A 22,298-nucleotide genomic window follows, 5' to 3' on the forward strand; every position below is an offset into this window, starting at 1 on the left:
TTTTAAGACTGTTATGAAAATGGTATCAGTAATGCAGGAGTCAGCAAACATTTTCAATAAAAGCCCAGAGAGCAAAAGTTTTGAGCTCTGCAGGCCAGATAGTCTCTATGGAACTACTTACCTCTGCCATTGTAGCCATAGACAGTAAGTAAATTAATGGGCATGGCTCTGCCACTGAAAATTTACTCAAAGAAGGAAATACAACCTGGATTAGGCTCACAATCTGTAGTTTACCAAGTGTTGATATAATGGGGAAAAAAGTATTGTGATAAATTATTAACTTCAAAGTTTCAGTTGTTTTATCAAAACATATTTTTTACATATGCAATTGCAATGAGAACAAACTAAAATTAGTATTAAAAAGGAAAAACTTCACACAAAATTTGGTAAGGAGAATTTGCTTTAGGACTTGTACCCATGCAAACCTATTTTAATCAGATAAATGAGACCCAGCTGACCAGTATGGAAATCTTTAGTTAAATTAAAATTTTCTGAAATCTCTGGGAAAAGAATAAAATTGACTGCTCCACATATTGTACAACCATAGAAAATCAATATGCCCTACAAAAACCTTCAGAACAAAACGTGAAGTGTTTTCAGCGTCTGTAAAATGAGCTGAGATGCTTTATCATTAATATAGTTCAGAAAAAAACTAGGTAATCTTTCTTACTTCCTTTTTAAAAATCTGTGCCCATCGAGACAAATTAAATGCTTAAAAAGTTACAAGCAATATTTCACACATGTATATACACAAACAGAGTGAGAAAGAAAGAGATACAGAAAAACATATGCTTGAAAAATAAAGCTTTAAACAGTCTTTCTAAATTTAACTAATGAATACAATCATCTTGTTAGGAAAAAAAAAAAGTTGCATCGACTGACCAGATGACATACAATATTAATTCTGGTTTAATGAAGAGAAAAAACAACAGTTCATTTTCACAACCATAAAATGTGCTAATTGTTCAAATGAGTCCTCCTGAAACAAAGTTGAAAAAGGCATTACAATTCTGATACCCTTCATACGCCAACAGCTGCAGGCTCAGACACGCTAACTGGTAATGAGACTTCATTTAGAAATGTATCACACATGAATATTATATGCACACCCCAGTGTGTCAAGTCATGTAACCACCAGTCTATTTAGCTTCTTCACACAGGAAAATGGAATTGGACTACCTGGTGCTCATCTCTGAGGTTTAGACACTGATAACAAAGATAAATAATATCATCCTATATCACATAATTTCAACCTTCCTTACCTACTGAAATCAATTATTTGGGTCTAAACCTAAAATTATAGTAGTCAAAGTTGAAAAGTGAATGTTAAGTATATTACTCAAGAAAAAAAAAGAAAACAGAATCCTCTTCTCTTTCTAAAGGATAATGAGCCTGAAATGAAAGTCTTTTTAAAATTGTTTCTTTTGTAATTATTAAAGTTTTTTTTTTTCTAGAATGCAAACAAGAATAAAAAATGTAGGCTGAGCGTGGTGGCTCATGCCTGTAAGCCCAGCACTTTGGGAGGCCGAGGTGGGCAGATCACCTGAGGTCAGGAGTTCGAGACCAAACAGGCCAACATGGTGAAACCCTGTCTCTACAAAAATACAAAAAAAATTAGCTGGGCATGGTGACATGCACCTGTAGTTCCAGCTACTTGGGAGGCTGAGGCAGGAGAATCGCTTGAACCTGGGAGGCGGAGGTTGCAGTGAGCCGAGATCGTGCCACTGCACTCCAACCTGGGCAACAGAGCAAGACTTCATCTCAAAAAAAAAAAAAAAGGCCAGGCGCGGTGGCTCACGCTTGTAATCCTAGCACATTGGGAGGCCGAGGCGGGCAGATCATGCGGTCAGGAGATCAAGACCATCCTGGCTAACACGGTGAAACCCCATCTCTACTAAAAAAAACACTAGCTGGGCGTGATGGTGGGTGCCTGTAGTCCCAGCTACTCGGGAGGCTGAGGCAGAGAACGGCGTGAACCCAGGAGGCGAAGCTTGCAGTGAGCCGAGTTTGCACCCCTGCACTCTAGCCTGGGCAACAGAGCAAGACTCCGTCTCAAAAAAAAAAAACAACAACAACAACAAAAAGGAATGAAAAATGTTTACACCACAAAGTTTCCACAGTTGTTCTGGAGATCACATTATTTCATATATATGTGAGATTTCTAATATACATATTTGATATGTCAAATACATAGTTTATTATATATATATTAAAATGGCAGAACCCAAGATTTTAAGCTTACCAATAATCCAAAAAGGAATCAATATCCTTACTCTTTAGTAGTATTCAAAACTGAGAACATGAGATAGAATTATGGTTTTTAAGAATGAACAGAACATAAATATTTTGGGGAGAAGTATCTATAGGTCTCTCACATTTTTTCATGTCTTGCAACCAGATACTGACAGCCTTTCAAATTATCCTTTCAGGAACATTTGTGTAGCAAACAGCCTTAGATAATAGGGACAGTGTTTTCCTCTGGAACAAAAAAAAAAGAGGTTTGCAGTCTAGTTCAACAAAGATAATGTCTCCTTCCAGGGAAAGGGTCAGGCAGGTTTACTGTCCATTATAAAAGATTCAGGGTCCTCAGGCTTGGGGTTCATCTGCAATGCCAGCCACTGCACATACAGGTGTCTCCTGCCCTTTATACTGTCCTGTAGAAACTGAGGGTTGGTGACCTGCCACAAATGATGACACCTTGCCTAATGCTGTCCCTCTGTGACTAATGAACGGTTCATTTTTCCTGACCAAATATTCCCCTGTCTTCTGCTAGCACTGAAAGTATGGCAAAGTAGCTTCAGGCTCTTCATAGTTCTTGACAATATATTTTTAAAGAAATATGCCTTAAAGGCAAGTTATACCATGTTTAAATAAACAGTGTCTGTGGATATCTGACTATCTCTTTTGACAATTTAGACTGAATGAGTAAACACCCTTTCTCCCTTGCCCTTCTTTGCTATGGAGGCTGAAATATCAAAGTTTCAATATACCACTACCTTTGTAACGTGGAGTGACCCAGTGGCCTAAATAATATGGAAGAGAATCGGATAGAGGAAGCAAGTAGGTGGAAAGGTACTGTGGCAGCTTTTCAATCCAAGATAAGCAGACAGACATGTGTGGTGCTGCCCTTCTCCTTTCCTGCCTTGTATCCTTAAAAAATAATAAGCTGCAGCAGGAATTCTACAACTGTGAAGGAAACCGAATGAAGATAAAACGCAACATGCTAAGGAAAGGAATTACAATCAGCCAGAAAGAGCCTGGGTCTCTGACAGCATTGTATTGTTAAATGGGTATTGTTACTTTTAGCCAACTTATATACTCAGTCTGTGTTGATGAAACTTATATATAATGCAACTTATATGATGGATCGGTGTGGATAAAATAGTTTTAAAATTTTACTCTCCAAAAATTAGATTGGTACTTTAAGCCAAGGGTTGGTGAAGGACCACCCAATGGTCCAGTTTGGTCTGGCTCATTTTTGTAAATAAATTTTCATTAAAATATAGCCATGCCGATTAATTCACAGACTGCCTATGTCTGCTTTCCCAGTACAGAGGCAAAGCTGACTAATTGCCAGAGACCATCTGGCAAAGTCTAAAATATTTACTATCTGGCTCTGTACAGTTTGCTGACCCATGGTTTAAACCATTCAACATGCCACTTTCGGAAACAATCATTTACTCTTGTTTAAACTAAAATCCTCAAATTGATTTCCTAAAATTTGAATTGAAATCATGTTTAATACTTCGTATTTTAATACTAAAGACAAAATGAATGTGGTGTCGCCTTCTCTTTGCCACCAACATGGAAAACACTTCCCAATTATTTCTTTTCTATGTGCAATAGAGAAAACTTTAAAAACAGATTTAATAAGTTATAATTAACTATTCTAATTAATCTTTCAGAGATTATCACAAAATTAAACAGGGATTGTTAAGAAATAACTAGGGCTATTAATATTATAAATGTAAACTAAATCTACATATTTGTATTATTAATAATTTCTAAAGAGAGATGGCATTTTATACATTAAAATCAGTAAGAATGTTATGAAAAGGTACTTACAGATTCAATTATATCAATAAATATAAAAATGTATTATTGGTAAATATAGAATACACCATGTTTTCCAATAATACTTACAAAAAGTAATGCATAAATAAATTAACCATGCATTACACACCTGAAAAAATCTTATTTGAGCTACAGACCTTTATAAAAAATAATTATAAGTAATTTTGTTTGGTATTATATTCTATTAATCTAAGTTTTTCAAACTTCTATGACATGTTCTAATGAGTTTCAACTTTCTTCCCCTTCTTAGTATAAATGTACACTGCCATATTTGGTCACTGTTAGGGATTGAACGGTGTCCCCTAAAAAGATATGTTTAAATTCTAACCTCAATCCTACCTGTCAATATGACCTTGTTTCAAAACAGCGTCTTTGCAGCTGTAATGAAGTCAAGATGGGGTCACAAGGGCAGGCCCTGATCCAAAATCACTGGTATTTTTATAAGAGGGAAATTTGGACACAGACGTACATACACAGAGAACACTGTGTGATGACAGAGCAGAGAACAGACTTACGCTGCCATAAGCTAAGGAATGCCTGGAGCTACCAGAAACTGAGACAGACATAGAAATCACCTATTCTAGAGGGTTCTGAGGGGGCAACGCCCTGCTGGCTGACACCCTGATTTCATATTTCTTGCCTCCAGAAATGTGAGAGAATAACTTTCTATTGTTTAAGCCACCCAGTATGTGGTACTTCGTTACGGCAGCCCAAAGAAACGAATACAGTCACACATTTGTGATTATATGTGAAAGTGGTATATTATAATCACACGGTCAGATATTCAAAGTAATGCATTTCAATAGGACATCTAAATTACCTTTCAGTTTAATTTGTTCTTCAGTGTTTCCACTGAACAACAGTGCCTCAATCTCTATTATTTTAATCTCTAAAAGGCACTTTTTGTAATGATCTCATGTGTGTCTTGCTGTTTACAGCACAGCTATGAACCATTGATGTATACTTGTATAGTCAAACAAAAACTCATGCTCAAACAATAAATTGGAAGAGACAAAAGATTAATATCAAAAAAAGATTTAGAAAACTGAATGGTTATGAAGTACTTCACATCAAAACAATCAGACATGAATACTATTTTACACCCTACCCAATTAGCACTGAATGCTAATCTGTTTGGATTCTTGGAAACTCCACTTCTTTGTTAAATCACTGAAAAACAAGACTCTTCTTGGGCTAGGTTTCCAAGCACTCTTCAGGCTATAGGATTATCATTGTAGCTTGTCTGTTTTATAAACAAACTTCAGTTTTATAAGAAACTGCCAAAGGAGCTTTCTCTAACTAAATAACAACTCTGCCACTTGAAAGACATCATTCATCAACTTTCTTTGTGGGAGTATTGTTATTATGAAACTAAAAGCAGGCATTCTTTCTTGAGTGCTTCTAGATTTTAATTATCAAATTTTAATGTCATCAGATATTTACTGAAAGGAAAACATCAGTTTTAATAAGCTATCTAAGACTGAAAAACATGAAAGGTATTCCACTGCAAAGCCAAGTTCACTTGAGTCTTGTGAGTTTGCTTATTATATATAAAAAATTGGTATCATTCTCAGGAATATATAAACATTTAACAAACGCTCATCTGTGGGGAAAAAAGTCCCCAATTTTAATATCCAACTATCATATGTGTATAATGTATAATCTGATTTAGAAGAAATTAAAATACTTGCAATAAGTTTTAGTTACTAAGAAACCAGGAACTGGGGACTGAATGGTATTAACATGGGGCTTAAAAAAAAAAAAAAAAACTAAATAAATGAAATAAATAGCAAATAAATGTATTACAAGTAAGTATTTTATTAAAATTTAAAAAGCTAATGGTGGAATTCATTTTAATTACATCTGAATAATGTTGTTTTCTTTTGTATTTTGTAAAATATACCCTAGAGAGGAAACTGCTATTTAAAAAAAAAAAAAAAAAAAAAAAGTTCACTTTTCACTGAAAAATCAATAAGAAAATTACACTATATATAGCTAGCTAAGCAGCAGCGGTGCAGTTAGCCAAATACATAGGGCCATAAAGTCCTTAACGGTCCTGCAAGCTCTCACCTGCCTCCCCTAACAGACTCCCTTTGTTTAACTCTGAAAACATTTGTCTAAATAACTTTCTTGTGGCCTCTACTTTCATGGTGTGTTAAAGAAATGAGCCCCTTGATTTCTAAACTTTAGAAAAGTCTGTTCACATCACTCAGATGCTTGAAATATGCATAAAAACATTCTCATCAAGATAAAATGAACTTTTTATTTATTTATAATAAATCAATCTCAGAAGATTTTTCAAGCTTTCTAAAGCAAATTCTACTTCCTATCTGGCAGACATACTTCTACATAAGAGATTGATTACTATTTGTCTTCTGAATCCAAGTTAAAAATTACTATTCTGAAGTATCAAAAATTCATATTTTCATTCCTCTAGTTTCCCATTTAAAAGGAAAAAAAATGCCTTGAATGCAAACAAATATAGAAAAAAATGAATAAAAGTATATGTTTATATCATAATACTTGTATTCAAAAGAAATTAGTTGCCTATTTTGATTTATTTAGAAATATTTTCTACTTGCAATTTGACCTTTGTCCTCATCAAATTCAAAGTAATTGCAATTTTCACCATTAGTAAACAAAAAAGGAATGTAAAATTATTTTTAATGATGAATATAAGCCATTCCCTTTCATGTATCATTACATATTTCACAGAAAGATATCCAATATAGTATAATTTACTTATAAAATACAAACCTTCTTAAGATTAGTTCTCTTACAAATAATTACAATAACGAAAACAATATTTTTACCAGAAACTACTACTAAAGTTGAAAAATTAACAGACTGAGGTAGCCAACAGTAGCATTTAGTCTGAAACAATTTAATTTTCATTTATGATAATGAAATGTCATAATTGAAATGATATTGAAATGTCTGAGGTGAAAATGTTATGAATATCCAGAAAATAATTTAATAACTCAAAAATGTAGATTGGAGTCAGGAAGCCAAAGTTACAAAGAACACTGGGAGCAGAAACGGCATCAGAGCATGAGATTTCCTGGCTCCACATTCCTATACTTAGCTAAACAGCACTTTTTTCATTTTCTTCTCACAATATACAGAGCTGACTATGAGAAAATTCGGTAATTGATGTAGTATTATAAACATGCCCATTAAACTGTGAGGTCCAGTAATTATTAAAACTACCACTTAAAACACAGATTACACATACGGATCAGTCTCTTTATATGGTGAACTGAAAACCTATGAAGACTTGCAAAACTATTTCAATGACCACACTATCAACATTTGTATAAATATAAATTTAATCATTTAAATTACTACTACTTTATTCTTTACTCAAAGCAATGATATCATACAGTAATATAAGGAAAGAAAGTAGGTTTGTTTGCAGCTTTTGTTTTGTCATTGCTCTTGTTATTTTTGTGGTTGCTGTTGTTTTTGATTCAACTTTTAACTATGTATCTTCAATGTACCAGTTGCAAAATGTTTTTCGGTACACTATCTTGTAAATAACCAACACAATTAGAAACAGCAAGCATAGTGATCTGTAGTTCTTTAAGGGGAAAGGCACTTTATCAATGGAGCAGATTACAAGTTATTCTTTGTTTAGCCAAATGGTCAATGGAGAAAAATATTTCTGCCCGATTTTAAATAAAGGCTAGCTTCTTCTAGAGCTAATTTTTCTATGTCAAATACTTTTTTAAACTACAAAACATGTAACCCTCCACCACACACACACACACACACACACACACACACACACACACACTCCATTTTGTCATTTATTTTTTCTACAACACTGGTTTATAAGGCATAGTTCAAGGGCTCTGAAATGACATTAATGTTAATGTTAATGTTAAGGCAACACCTACGTTTTCCTCCCTGGCCAGAGCTTTTGTTAATCTTTATTTTATTCACAGTCTATCAAAGGCAGAGCTATTTTTTCCACCTCAGTTGACTTTTTTTTTCAGTGGCTGTCTAGCAGTGTGTAGGAAGGGAAAATGGGTTGTAGCACCCTGGCTCACTCAAGCAGTTCAAATATACGGAAAATCTCAGTATCCTTCGGCCACCATCTCTGAGCGTTTTAAAAAACACAGTGGCCAACACCAGACCTTGCAGAGCAGCTGATTAATACATACTTTTCAGATGAAACAAATTTTACTATTAAAACAGTTAACTGATGAAACTGCCAGTCAAATCGCAGAAGTGCCTCCTGTCAATTACACATTTGTTAGCAATGACAATTGCCATTTTTACTTGTGCCACTAAAACTTTAAGTAACATGATACTTAAAGTTTCTCCTTTTCTCTGGGCTTCAAACTACAGACTTCTCCACATGTTCTTTACCCTCTCTCTACACGTATACACACATACACATGCAAGCTTTATGCTTGCCAGAAATCACTGAATTACTCTTCCCAGAAACGTCAGCTCAGAATGGTTTAGACACCCGGCTGGAGGAGCACCAACTCAGTGTGACATTGAGCTGTTTGCAGGAAAAGAGAAAGAAAGAAAAAGAACAAAACAAAAGAACACCAGCAACAGTAACAATTTGGGAAAAAAGATACAAAAAATGGAGGTTTACTGTATCAGTCGGGGGAGGCATGCAGCCTCTTCATGCCTTTTCTCTACTAGAAATCATTATCTACTCTAAAGGCAAAAGACTTTCACTGTGCCCTAAATATCTATTTCAGTAGCATATAATACAATTATGTAACTATAATTTCTACCTCTCTCCTTCTACACAGGACCTAAGTAACCAGGAAATGTATTGAATGCCACTTACTTAATTATTTATTTTTCTATTTATTACATTTATATAAAATTGCTTTAAAATTCAGGCTACTCATTCATCATTATCAATCAATCAAAATTTTAAAAAGCAATCAGTTCAGAACTGACACCTAAACTTTTTCTCATCTCCCCTTATATTTATTAACAATTCCACATTTATTGTTGACACAACAGAGGTGCAGGAACATTAAAATACGCATTTTGGGCCGGGTACAGTGGCTCACGCCTGTAATCCTAGCACTTTGGGAGGCAAGGCGGGCGGAGCACTTTGGGAGGCAAGGCGGGCGGTCAGGAGATCGAGAGCATCCTGGCTAACATGGTGAAACCCCGTCTCTGCTAAAAATACAAAAAATTAGCCAGGCATGGTGGTGGGCGCCTGTAGTCCCAGCTACTTGGGAGGCTGAGACGGGAGAATGGCGTGAACCCAGGAGGCGGAGCTTGCAGTGAGCCGAGATCCGGCCACTGTACTCCAGCCTGGGTGATGAGCAAGACTTCATCTCAAAAACAAAAACAAAAAAAAACGCATTTTGATTCATGTACTCATCCAGCACTATTTCTTCAATAAAGTGGGCAGAATCACATGAGGTAATACTGATTAAGTCAATTAACTCCAAATTACTGTTTCTACTATTACTGTCCTCCATTTTTTGTGCAATTATAGTAATGTCCCTAGTGAGCTACTTACAGAATCAAAGAAACGATTCTTTAGTGAATTTATAATATTCCCAGTAATGAGCGTTGTCATACCTATTAGGTGGAGTCATTCTACTAACTTTGTTGCCTAACTACCTTTGATTGTTTTGCTTATGTAGAAACATTTCATAGGAGACTTTTAAGTTTTGATTGGTAATGTATAGATTTTCATAGATTGATAGAACTCATAATGCTGATTTATTCACAATGAGGCCACTCTGTACATGAAAACATGCTAAGAAGACTCTTCTATGTTCTGTAGAGCAAAATGCTTCAGAGCTCCATGTGCAATGGCACATTTTAGACTCAGTTTGCATTTGGAATACTATGGGAACCTAGAAATGAATGTGTCCAAATATATTACTAGAAAAAGAAACCCAGTTCGAAAGTTTATATGCCTGTTATGGTGTACCAAGAATGGTACATTATTATGAATTATTATGAAACATTTATCAAATGTAAATCCTGCATAAACACAGCTGGCCACAGAACACTTGTCAGTAAACAGAACAAAGATGAGAGTACTATCCAATTAAGGATATGCTATATCAGCATAGAAACTAATAAATTTTGTCTTAGGGTTGCATTTAGGACAGTGAACAAAATTCACTTGGACACTTAAAATGTAGGCAAGAATACACAGAATGAGTGACCTCATTGTGAACAGTCAGCATTATGAGAGCTATCAAAATCTATGGGAATCTATACATGATCAATCAAAACTTAAATGCCCCCCATGAAATGTTTCCACATAAGCAAAACTATCAAAATTATCAAATGGAAATTATAAAACATCTACTGAGTTAGAAAATGTTTCAAGTTTCCACAGAAGATGTAAAAGTGGGATACAAGTTTACCACATCATATATGATTACATCCAATTAAAACACTGTATCCACTCAAAATCCTAGTCAAAGAAGTTATATACCTTATCAATGTCCTGATATCCTAAAGAGTAAAATTTAATGGATGACTTGGCTGGATCAGGAAGAATTTCAAAACTACTAACTTTGAAAAAAGAATTATAAAGACATTTGTAAAGAACTTAGTTTTATTAGGTCAATGGCAGAAGTACAATGTGAAAAATAAAATTTTAATATAAATATCTGGCTTTCCAAGATGTTAGCAGTTCTTGAAAAGTCTACAAGAATAAACAATCACTATAATATTTCTCTACCTTACTTCTGTCACATTGTGACAACTCAAATTCCTCTTGTTACTCCTGGAGAATTTTAGAGCATTAATTAATGCTAAAAGGCAATTGAAAGATTCACCACCCTCAAGATGAATAAACTGTGGCCCAAGAATATTAAGTGATGAGCCCAAAGTTACATAATTGGTTAGACGTCTACGAGCATGTTTGGGTCCATCTCTAACTGAGAGAGAAAATTATAAAAACATAATTATTTATGCCATTTTACATCTGGAAGAGGGTTTTTTATGTTTGAATTTGATGGTTTTACTTGTTACGGGTATTTGGCCAGTATTCATAGAAAATTTAGAGTCCGCATACCTCCATAACTGAATTTTCTATTTTACAACCCTGTGCTGTTATTAGACAGAATGGGGCTAGTTTTTCTGACCTGAAAGAAATCTTAGAGGTTTCTTAAAGGTTTTCCTGTATGTCAGAAAACTAAAATACAGACAGGTTAAGAGTCTCACACTAAAATTTAACTAATATATTCAGACATTATATATTTTCATTAATAATGATTTTCCAATTTGGAAATCTAAATAAACTATCACTATCATGAATATTCCATATATATTTAAGATAGCCCAGAAATGGAAAACTCTATCATTTTCTTTATTTTGTTTAAGATAATCCTGAAATTTAACATTAAAATGGCCAAACAACAAATTTGAGTGAGGATCTCTAAATGAAGAATCCTGGCTATAAAATTAGGATTTGGTTGATGTCAATTCAGTCTTTGAAAGCCCAGTTCAGTTTCTCACTTAAGTAAAAATATACAGATGGAAGTTACATCTCCCACCCACATCTACCACATCCGCAGATTCAATCAAACTATGTCTTTAAAACACTTGTCTCCAATACCAAATTCTGGTGTGGATCTGGAGCACCGAGAACGGTCATTCGTTGCCGGTGGGAATGAAAAATGGTAGAGCCACTTTGGAACCAGTCAAGGAGTTTCTTACAAACTTTCTTGAAAGTTTCTTATGTTCTTTCTAAACTTATGCATACCCTGAAAATCCAGCAATCTTGCTAGGTATTTTACCCAAGTGAGTTAAAAGCCTAAATCCACAGGAATACCTATATACAAATATTTATTGCAACTTTATACATGATTACCCAAAAAATGGAAGCAACCGAGATGCAGTTCAAGGTGTGAGTGAAAAAGCAAACTGGTACAACCACACAATGGAGTATTCTTCAGTGGCATAAAGAAATGAGCTACCAAGTTATGAAAAGGCACGGAGGAACCTAAAATGCAAATTGTTAGGTGAAAGTCAATCTGAAAAAGTTACATATTGTGTGAATCCAACTACATAACACTGTGGAGAAGGCAAAACTACGTAAACAGTAAAGAGATCAGTGGTGGCCATGGGTTCAAGGGGGGAAGTGAGACAATAAAGTAGATCACGGGGCATTTTTAGGGGAGTGAAACAATTCTATATAATACTGTAATGGTAGATACGTGATATTATGCATTTATGGAGCATAGAACAGTGCAAAACATAAAGCGGACCCTAATGTAAACTCTAGGCTTTAGTTAATAATAATGTATAACGTATCGACAATAGTTTATCAACTGTAACATACCACACCAATGCAAGACATGAGTAGGAGAAACTGCTTGGGCAGAGGAGATTTATAGGAACTGTAATTTCTGAATAATTTTCCTGTAAACCTAAAATGGCTCTAAAAATAAAGTCTATTAAAACATTGAGAATACTGTCTCATGAACTAGCTATTATCGTGAGTAAATTTACGTAAAGCTATTAATGTTAAAAGCAAATACAGTCATGAACCCTGTAATGACATTTCAGTCAAGGACATTTCAGTTGATGACAGACCATATTTATGTTAGTGCTTTAGTAAGATTATAATGGAACTGAAAAATTCCTATTACCTAGTGATGTCATAGTCACCACAAGGTCATAGTGCAACATATTACATGTTTGTGGTGATGCTGGTGTAAACAAATCTACTGTGTCACCAGTCACATAAAAGCGTAGCACATATAATTATGCATAATACATAATACTTGATAATGACATTATAAGTGACTATATTACTAGTTGATGCATTTACTATACTATATACTTCTTAACGTTATTTTACAGGGTATTCCTTCTACTTATTAAAAAATATCTAACAGTAAAACGGCCTCAGGCAGGCCCTTCAGGAGGTATTCCTGAAGGCACTGTTATCACAGATGACAGCTCCATGCATGTTAATGCTCCTGAAGACCTTCCGGGGGAGTAAGATGTGGAGGTGGAAGACAGTAATATTGATGATCCTGACACTGTGCAGGTCTAGGCCAATGTGTGTGTGTGTGTCTTAGTTTTAACAAAAAAGTTTATAAACTTTTCTAAAAACTTATTTTTTTTTTTGGTTCATAAAAAATTCTTTATTCAGCAAGATAAAATGTGTATTCTTTATCAGTATGCATTTCACATTAATACAATTGTACACTAATCTAAAAAAAAAACCTCAATGAATTCAAAATATTATCCTTATACAGACCATGAGTTCTACACAGGAAATAATAATTGTAGAAAAAAAAAAAAAAACAAAACAACTTAATTTTTAAAATATTTTAAAGCTTATAGAATAATCAAGAAAATATTTTTGTTAAGCTAATTGTTAATACCAGAGTCAAAAAGTAAAAAAAAAAAAAACAAAAAGTTTATGAAGTTTAAAAGTGACACTAAGCTGTTCATATTGGAGAAAGAAATTTTTTTTATATAAATTTAGTGTAGCCTAAATGTACAATGTTTCTGAAGTCTGCAGTAATGTACAGTAACAGTCCTAGGCCTTCACATTAACTTGCCATCATTCACTCAATCACTTTCAGAGCAACTTTCATTTCTGCAAGCTCCACGCATGGTATACAGGTTATCCATTTTTATCTTTTATACAGTTTCTTTTTTTTTTTTTTTTTGAGATAGAGTTTCGCTCTTATTGTCCGGGCTGGAGTGCAATGGCAGGATCTCAGCTCACCGCAACTTTCACCTCCCAGGTTCAAGCTATTCTCCTGCCTCAGCCTCCCGATTAGCTGGGATTACAGGCATGCACGACCACACCGGGCTAATTTTGTATTTTCAGTAGAGATGGGGTTTCTCCATGTTGGTCAGGCTGGTCTCAAACTCCCGACCTCAAGTGATCCACCCGCCTCAGCCTCCCAAAGTGCTGGGATTACAGGAGTGAGCCACCGCGCCCAGCCTTTTATACAGTATTTTTACCATACCTTTTCTATGTTTAGGTATATTTAGACACACAAATACTTACCATTGTGTTGAAATTGCCCACAGTATTAAGTACAGTAACATGCTGTATAGATTTGCAGCCTAGGAACAATAGGCTATACCATATAGCTTAGGTGTGCAGTAGGTAATACCAACTAGCTCTTGTGTAAGTACACTCTATGATGTCCACACAACAATGAAATTGTCTAAAAATGCATTTCTCGTAAAGTATCCCCATAGTTAAGTACTACATGACTGTATACAAAGTGATTCACATTTACCCCAAAACAATTACATGGTGACGTTTAGGTTAACTATTAAGTAAAAAGCAACATAAATGACCTTTACGCCAAAACATCTGAAATATTCTTCTTACCTGTCCTGTGACTGTTCTTCATACATTCTCTCCTTGCCTTCTTTAAAGAGTCTTATTGCCCGTTTTGACTTTTTCATGAGGCTATCAATGTAGATTTTAAAGTACTCATTCTCACTGAGTTGGGCAAGTTTCTGGTTGTCATCATATTTACTCAGTATAAGTCGTAAATGCTGATATGTATCAGGCAAAATATCAAGTATATATGGTGGGCTATTTTTCAACTGAAGTTTGGGATTTTGGCACAGTCTTACCTAAAAACAAAGATAAAAACAAAATAAATCATAATATTTTATTTCACAGAAAAATTAAAAAAATTATAGAACCATGTCCTATTTCTTCATTTTCCATAATATAAATTATGATCTTAACTTACTATCTCCAATTTATTATTAACTGACAAATACTCACTTTTGTCATAATCTAAATAAGTCCTATTCTGTTCTCCTACATTCAATCTTTTCTATATCATACCCTTACTTTGAACCCCTAAAGCTTTAATTCTAAGATACCTCACTGTGCATAGGTTAACAGAACTCCAGTATGCTAATCACTGTATATCACTGATAGTCTTTTTTTTAATAAAAATGAGGAAATGGGCCTTTTCTGTTAACAACCAATGCCTCACATTTACATGTTATTTTACTACATTGAACTCCCGGCTGGTGCTGTCTCATAGTTTGTTAATTAGTGCTTTGGTGTACTGTTCCTGAACCCCGAGGAGAATAAAACAAAGAGGTGCAATTTGAATAACTGAGTTATTAAGTAGTAAATGTGTGTCAGGTCAGAACCAGTCTTTTCCACCTCCCCATACTGTCTACCACGCCTATAAACATGTGGCATATAACGGTTCAGTCATCCCATCACAGGTGCTGCCCAACCACTGGGGCGTTCCGGGGCTGCCTGCAGAACTGAAAGTACCTTCTGCCGGCCAGAGAAGGTAGTAATTCAACTATGTATTCACTTCTACATGTTCATGTGATTTGGCCAAGAGTAAGATAGTCTACCACATTCTTATCCCTCCAGAAAGGGCATAATGAACTCTTCACATAAATAACTTTCAAATGAAATCATTGAGAATTGCACAATAGCATTATGTAGTGTAATGGGACAGCACTCTTTAAAAAGGTTAAATGTTCACATAAATATCCTAAAGATACATGGCTCTCTTCTAAGGCCCTCATCATTTTTTTTTAAATAAAATTGTCAAGAGTATAATATCTTATTTTATTTATTTTTTTAAGATGGAATCTCAGTCTGTCACACAGGCTGGAGTGCAGTGGCATGATCTCAGCTCACTGCAACCTCTGCAGCCCGGGTTCAAGCGATTCTCCTGACTCAGCCTCCCAAGTAGCCGGGATTACAGGTGCCTGCCACTGCGCCTGGCTAATTTTTATATTTTTAGTAAAGACGGGGTTTCACCATCTTGGTCAGGCTGGTCTTGAACTCATGACCTCGTGATCCACCTGCCTCAGCCTCCCAAAGTGCTGGGATTACACATGTGAGCCACCGCACTTGGCCTATGAGTATAATATCTTAAACATAATTGGCTAAAGCCTCCTGTTGGGTGGCACTGGAGTTGCTGTGGGTGATTTTGGAATCTGGCTAATGGAAATTTGAATTGAAGATACATTTACTTTGGGTTTAGTGAAAGGTATACGTGAGGCATACAGTCACTCCTGTAAAATGGTTTAATTACTGTCAGCAATCCCAATGAAACTGAAATAAGACAGGCAAAGAAAGAATATATGATCACACTTTCATATGCAGAATCTTAAAAGAAGGAGTTAAACAAACAGAAACAGAGAGTAGAACAGTGGGTGGGCCCCAGGGATGGGGAGGGGAATAAATGGAGAGAAGAAGGTCAAAGAGTACAAATTTGCAGGTATGTAGGATGACTAAAGATCTAATGTACAGCATGAGGCCTATAGCTAATAATACTGTATTCTGAAAATTTGCTAAGAGAACAGAGTTTACATGGTCTTACCACAAAAAGGTAGTTATGGAAGGTAAAGGATATGTTAATTTATTTGATGTAGTAACCATTTCACTATGTGTATATATATCAAAGCATCACGTTATACACCTTAAATAAATACAGTATTTTTTAAATCTGTAATCGAATTTTTTTTAAAAGATGGTTTCAGAAACACTTGAAGTGCCCAAATGCTGACCAGCCTATCATGCGAACAGTGAAATGCAATTCAAATCTGGCAATTTGAATGTGTTTCATGGCACCCAAAACTGGAAGTATATGTGGCAATGGAAGATAATCAAAGTATAAAATGTACGGAGCCAAAAACTAGTGCAGATTATTTCTCTAATCATTTGTAGATATACCTGTTTTTTAAAAATTATAGTGTTTTGTGGATTTTTCTCATTCTGAAGAAAATTCACTCTCATACACAATTTGATGTTTGTACTTTCGTATTCTTTATATTTAGACAGATTCTTTTAAATTAGGTAGGTTTCAGGGGGCATAAAACATGGATCTGCCCCTGGGCACCCATAAAAGTGCCTGGGACAAATAAACAATTGAACTACAACAACTTCAAGCCTAACAAACACAATAAACCAAGGAACCAACAAATTTAAAAAGTACTCTTATAGCACTATCACACTTACTTTCTTAAAGAAACTGACCGGGCGCAGAGGCTCACACCTGTAATCCCAGCACTTTGGGAGGCCAAGGCAGGCAGATCATTAGGTCAAGAGTTCAAGACCAGCCTGGCCAACATGGTGAAACCCCGTCTCTACTAAAAATACAAAAATTAGCTGGGCGTGGTAGCAGGTGCCTGTAATCCCAGCTACTCAGGAGGCTAAGGCAGGAGAATCATTTGAACCTGGGAGGCAGAGCTTGCAGTAAGCCAAGATCACATCACTGCACTCCAGTCTGGGCAAGACAGCAAGACTCCATCTCAAAAAATAAAAATAAAAATAAAAGAAAAAGAAAAAAGAAATCATTGGGGATCAGGGTTTTTTTGGTGGGGGAGTACACGGGGAGAAAAATCTGGCTGAAATTTCCAACCATCGGCCCTAATTTAGGATAATATTTTTCACATTAACCCAGGGCATGATCATATATTCTTCCTCTTTGTAAACAATGCCTTAAAGTAGAATTGTTGAGTATATAACCAACAAACTAATGGATTGGTCGACTGCTATTTTTTTACACAAATAGTTTGACTGTATTTTTCCTTTATTTTTACAATTGAACTCTGAAGTATCAAGTATTCAAATTAATAACCCAAAGGTACAGGCTTAGTTTAAAAGTAATAATATTATTTTAATCTCCTAGAAAGTCCTTGGAAATGTAGAATGGCATCTCATTTACTAAATAATAGCAAATCTTTACAAAAGTATCGTGAAAAGGGCTGACAGAGCTTTTTTACCCCCCTTTTAACACATGATACATTAGTATAATCAGAGTTCATTCTGCCCTAAAGATTAAGTCCCAAATATGTCAATTATTTAATGCTTGAAAAAGAATACAGTTTTTAAATTATTTAAACCAAAAATACTATCACAAGTATACATAGATACCAAGAATATTGCCACCAACAGTCTACAGCAGGCATGGTTTAATTTCAGCAACATAAAACTTGGTGCAATATGACACAGACTGATACACTATTTTCTTGTAGTTTGGGGACCAGGCAGCTTCAAATTCATTTCCTCTTCTAGGGAACTTTTTAACTGATAAATACAAAATTTCTGTCGGGTATTTTTTTTTTTTTCAGACATTCCACATAAATATTCTTCGACAGAAACGTTTACATTTTACAAATATTTAATTCACTATTCTTTATCTGAACTTTTTTCTCATTTGCTTTATTTAAAACTGTAATTCCATGTGGGAATTCATCGCTTTATCAGGTGGAAATTGTTTGAACTACTATATGCCAGGTACTGAGCTTAGTGCTAGGAAATTATAGATGACTAGAACATACTTCCTGATTCAAAGAGATGCAAAGAGTCTGGCAGAAGAGACGTAGTTCTCTATAATTAACTTAAGAGCAATGTAATTCTTGCTCTAAGGGATCGTAGTAAAGATTCCATCCAATCCATTCATTTCCAGATTAAAAAAAAAAACTAAGAACTAGAAAGATTAAGGGACCATTAAAATATCATTAATCCAATACAAGAGCTTGCATCTTCTGAATCTCGGGCTGATCTAACTATATCACAATTTAATTAAAATTAGGCATATAATTAATGATCCCTGCTAAACTCATTTACATTTTTATTTTATTCCATTTGCAAATTTACATAAAGTTCAGGACCCATTTGTTAATTCAACAAACATTTATGTGGCAGGCATTGTTTCAGGCTCTAGGGAACAGAGAAAGTAATAAATCACACACCTGCCCTCAAGCAGCTGTCTAGTGGGAAAGACTGGTGGCTTAGGAAAAGAATTACAGGAGAATTTAGTGCTATAATGGAGGCAAGTACAAACTGCTACAGGAGAAAAGCAGCAGCTCACTCATTTCCACATAAGACTGTCAGGAAACACATACTTAACTTTGTCAAAAGGAGTATTCTAGGCAAAGGAGTGTGCAAAGGCTTAAGAGACACCAGAGAGCAAGCATGTTAAGAGAGGAGTACACACAGCTATTCTAAAAGGTCGGAGCATAGGAAGGAAGGCTGTGAGTGAGTAGTACGAGAGATGTGAAATAGGCCAGAGTCAGCTCATCAAGGCCCTGTAGGCTAAACTGTTGTCTAAATTTGCACTTGGGAAAGTGCAATATACAATGCTGAACTACGGTATGCCGCTGAGTGCACAGTTCATCAGTTGGATTACTATTAAACCCTGTGACTTATGACAGCTTCTGCCAAAAATGAATAACCCTACAACAGGACTATGACTTCTAAGCAGGTCAAATTCAATTCCATTCAATAAATATTTATTGAGTACCTGCTATGTGCAAGGAGTTGCAAAAGCCAGGAAAGAAAATTTGCTTTTCTAAAAGCAGTATATTAGAGAGAAAATCAAGCTCACCACAAGGGTCAAGTTCAGATTCAAATGGTTACACCTCTTCTAGAAATACCTAAATTGCTTCCTAGAATGAAGGTTGGTACTAATACAGAAGAGCTTTGATATAGAACAAATCTGTAGTCACATTATAAAATGATGAACTTTTTAGGGCACCGATTGGTGCATAAAAGAATTGGTTCGATAGCAATATTGCTCTTTTCATTTGAACTAAAAGGCAAAACATTTATTATTGGAATTAGGCTGAAAATTCCACTATAGTCATTGACTCAAAAAATTTGGAAATCACCAGTACCAATTCCTTTTGACATGTCAACACTGAAATACAGAACTAGAACCTAACTAAGGTTACTGCTCAGAACCCTGAGAGCTGGTCTTGAGAATCAGGAACTGTCTCCATACCAATATACAACTGACTTTTATATTTGCTTAAATGTATTAGAAATGTTTAAGGAGACTCTCTCTGTACATGTAGTCTGCATTGTTTCACATAGATAAAAATATATTATTAATAAATTGGCTATGCATTCCAATATATAAATATGTATTTAAATACATATATTCAACCATATCAAAGCAAAAGCACAAATACAAAAGCAGGATTCACTAATGCTATAGGAATGTTCAAAGTCATTACTTAGTCTTGGAATAATCTTGCATTTAAAGAGTTTTCTGACTGTGCCTTAGCTAAAACTTTCAGCCAAAAGGTAAGAAAAATGTATTAGATAAGATAGTATACTCCTTGCAAACAAGGTTCAAACCAGCCTGTGAAACATAGGGAAGAACTTTACCAAATACAATGAAAATTTCAACAGTAAGGAATTGTGCCTATACTATAAGACTTTCATTATAAAGCACACCTCACTTCATGAAGCATTCAGTTACACTGAATCAAGTCATATACTCTCAAGTGAACTACCTCATTTTTAAAGACAACATAGAAAGCCCTGGGCTGGGTGCGGTGGCTCACAACTGTGATCCCAGCACTATGGGAGGCCAAGGTGAGCGGATCATGAGGTCAGGAGATGGAGAACATCCTGGCTAACACAGTGAAACCCTGTTTCTACTAAAAATACAAAAACAAAATTAGCTGGGTGTGGAGGCAGGCGCCTGTAGTCCCAGCTACTTGGGAGGCTGAGGCAGGAGAATGGTGTGAACCCAGGAGATGGAGCTTGCAGTGAGCCAAGATCATGCCACTGCACTCCAGCTTGGGCGACAGAGTGAGACTCCATCTCAAAACAAAAAGGCCTGTCCTCCTGTAAATGTTAGAAGAGGTTTCTTACTACAGTTACCTAAAAGTGTGTGTGTGTGTGTGTGTGTATATGTGTGTGTGTGTGTATATATATACACGTATATATATATATATATATCTATCTATCTCTCTTTATAATAAAAGGTACCGAAGAGTTCTTTGGGTTCTTTCCATTTTAATGCAGCAAATAATTACAACATATAAAAATTATAAAAATGTATTTTATTAAGTATAAAAATGTATAAAGTGTAAAAAAGTATAAAACATACACTCTTTTTAATAGAATATTAATTGGGCAAAACAAAATTGGCATATAAAATTGATCATGAGTCCACTACAGCTGAATTTAGAGAAAATTACCAAGTCCTTTACGGTTTTCCATGAAGAAGTCTCCAGAAGATTGACATTAAGAAGCAGCATTAAAGAACTGACTAGTTATAATTAAAATATCAATTGTATATTCTGTTCACTCTTTCTTCCAAATGAGAACAGAACTTCCTTAAAGGTGAAGAACAGTCTTTCTCATTGGTCTGTCTCTATCACCTAATATAGAACTTTGCATATACGTGCAATAAATATTTGATGGCAGAAAGACGTGCAATAAATATTGCAATAAACATATAGACGTGCAATAAATATTTGATGGCAGAAAGGAGGAAGAGGAGGAGGAAGCAAAGGAAGGAAGTACCTCTCAGGAAAATTATATTACAAATAGGATATCTACAACTATATTGAATAAAGCTGCCTAAAACTGAGTACAAAATTTGGAGAAGAATTTGATAATATCAAATATGGGAGTGGAGGAGGGGAATGCCCTTTTGATTTATTTCTTTGGAAAAAGGAAGCATCATATTGTTCTATGGAGGAGTGTGCTTGACTCTTCATACTGTGAACACAGACATCAGAATCAAGCAAACCTAGGATCTGGCCCTAACATTTACTAGCTTTACAACCTTGGGCAGGGTTCTTCTTCTGGAAACCTCTTAGGATATTATAATTCTTACAAGAGTAAATGTAAAGTGCTATGCACTGTGTCCAGAACATAGTTAGCCCTATCTCCTTCCTAGTATTTCTTCTCCCTTCCATATTTTACATTCCATCACAAGGCAAAATCCCGGCAGATTTTGCAAAGGTATGAAAATTAGACCAAGGGCACTGAGCAGTTTGTCGAGGATCATGATTTTTAAAAGTTCATTTAGCTCATAAAGTTACTCATGCTGCCTAAAACCCTTAAAAAGTCTGGAATGTTCTGTGTAGAAAAGCAGGAAATAAGGTTAAGCCCAGGTCAGTATTCCTGTCAGCTGACATGGAATCCTCTGGTTTCTTCAAACCCAAGAGGCTCTCAGGAAAAGATGTAGGGCTTTAATATTTTTTAAAATCCTTTAACAGGTAGAATATTATAACTATTAATACTCTTTTCATTGATACTATAAGATAATATAAGCTCAACAATTATCTAAATGTTATTATGTTAAAAACCTACAAAATTTGTTGGATATTTTCAAAATGTGTCTTTCATTACTAGAAAAAATTAGCAACCTACAAATACTTAAAAACAAAAAACAAAAAAACCTTAGTTAAAAGGTAAGAATAGCATTAATATATGCCCAACCAGAGTAGATAAAAATAGCACTGTGGTATCCTTTAAGTCACAGCAAGTG

At 35.1% G+C, this 22,298-nt stretch overlaps 1 protein-coding gene across 22 annotated transcripts in view; it reads right to left on the bottom strand.

Annotated features, from left to right (window-relative positions):
- The window catches only part of CBLB (Cbl proto-oncogene B), a 214,407-nt gene that overhangs the window by 183,782 nt on the left and 8,327 nt on the right, over window positions 1–22,298 (bottom strand). For all 22 annotated transcript variants that reach the window (XR_003118095.1, XR_003118094.1, XR_003118093.1 and 19 more), the window contains one exon: window positions 14,396–14,646. Coding sequence is in view for 11 of the 22 variants with exons in the window: in XM_025375667.1 (XP_025231452.1) it covers window positions 14,396–14,646 (251 nt within the window). In the remaining 11 variants the exon portion in view is untranslated. The remainder of the gene's footprint in view (window positions 1–14,395; window positions 14,647–22,298) is intronic.

The sequence above is a fragment of the Theropithecus gelada genome, chromosome 2 (genome assembly GCF_003255815.1).
Source record: "Theropithecus gelada isolate Dixy chromosome 2, Tgel_1.0, whole genome shotgun sequence".
NCBI classification, from domain to species: domain Eukaryota; kingdom Metazoa; phylum Chordata; class Mammalia; order Primates; family Cercopithecidae; genus Theropithecus; species Theropithecus gelada.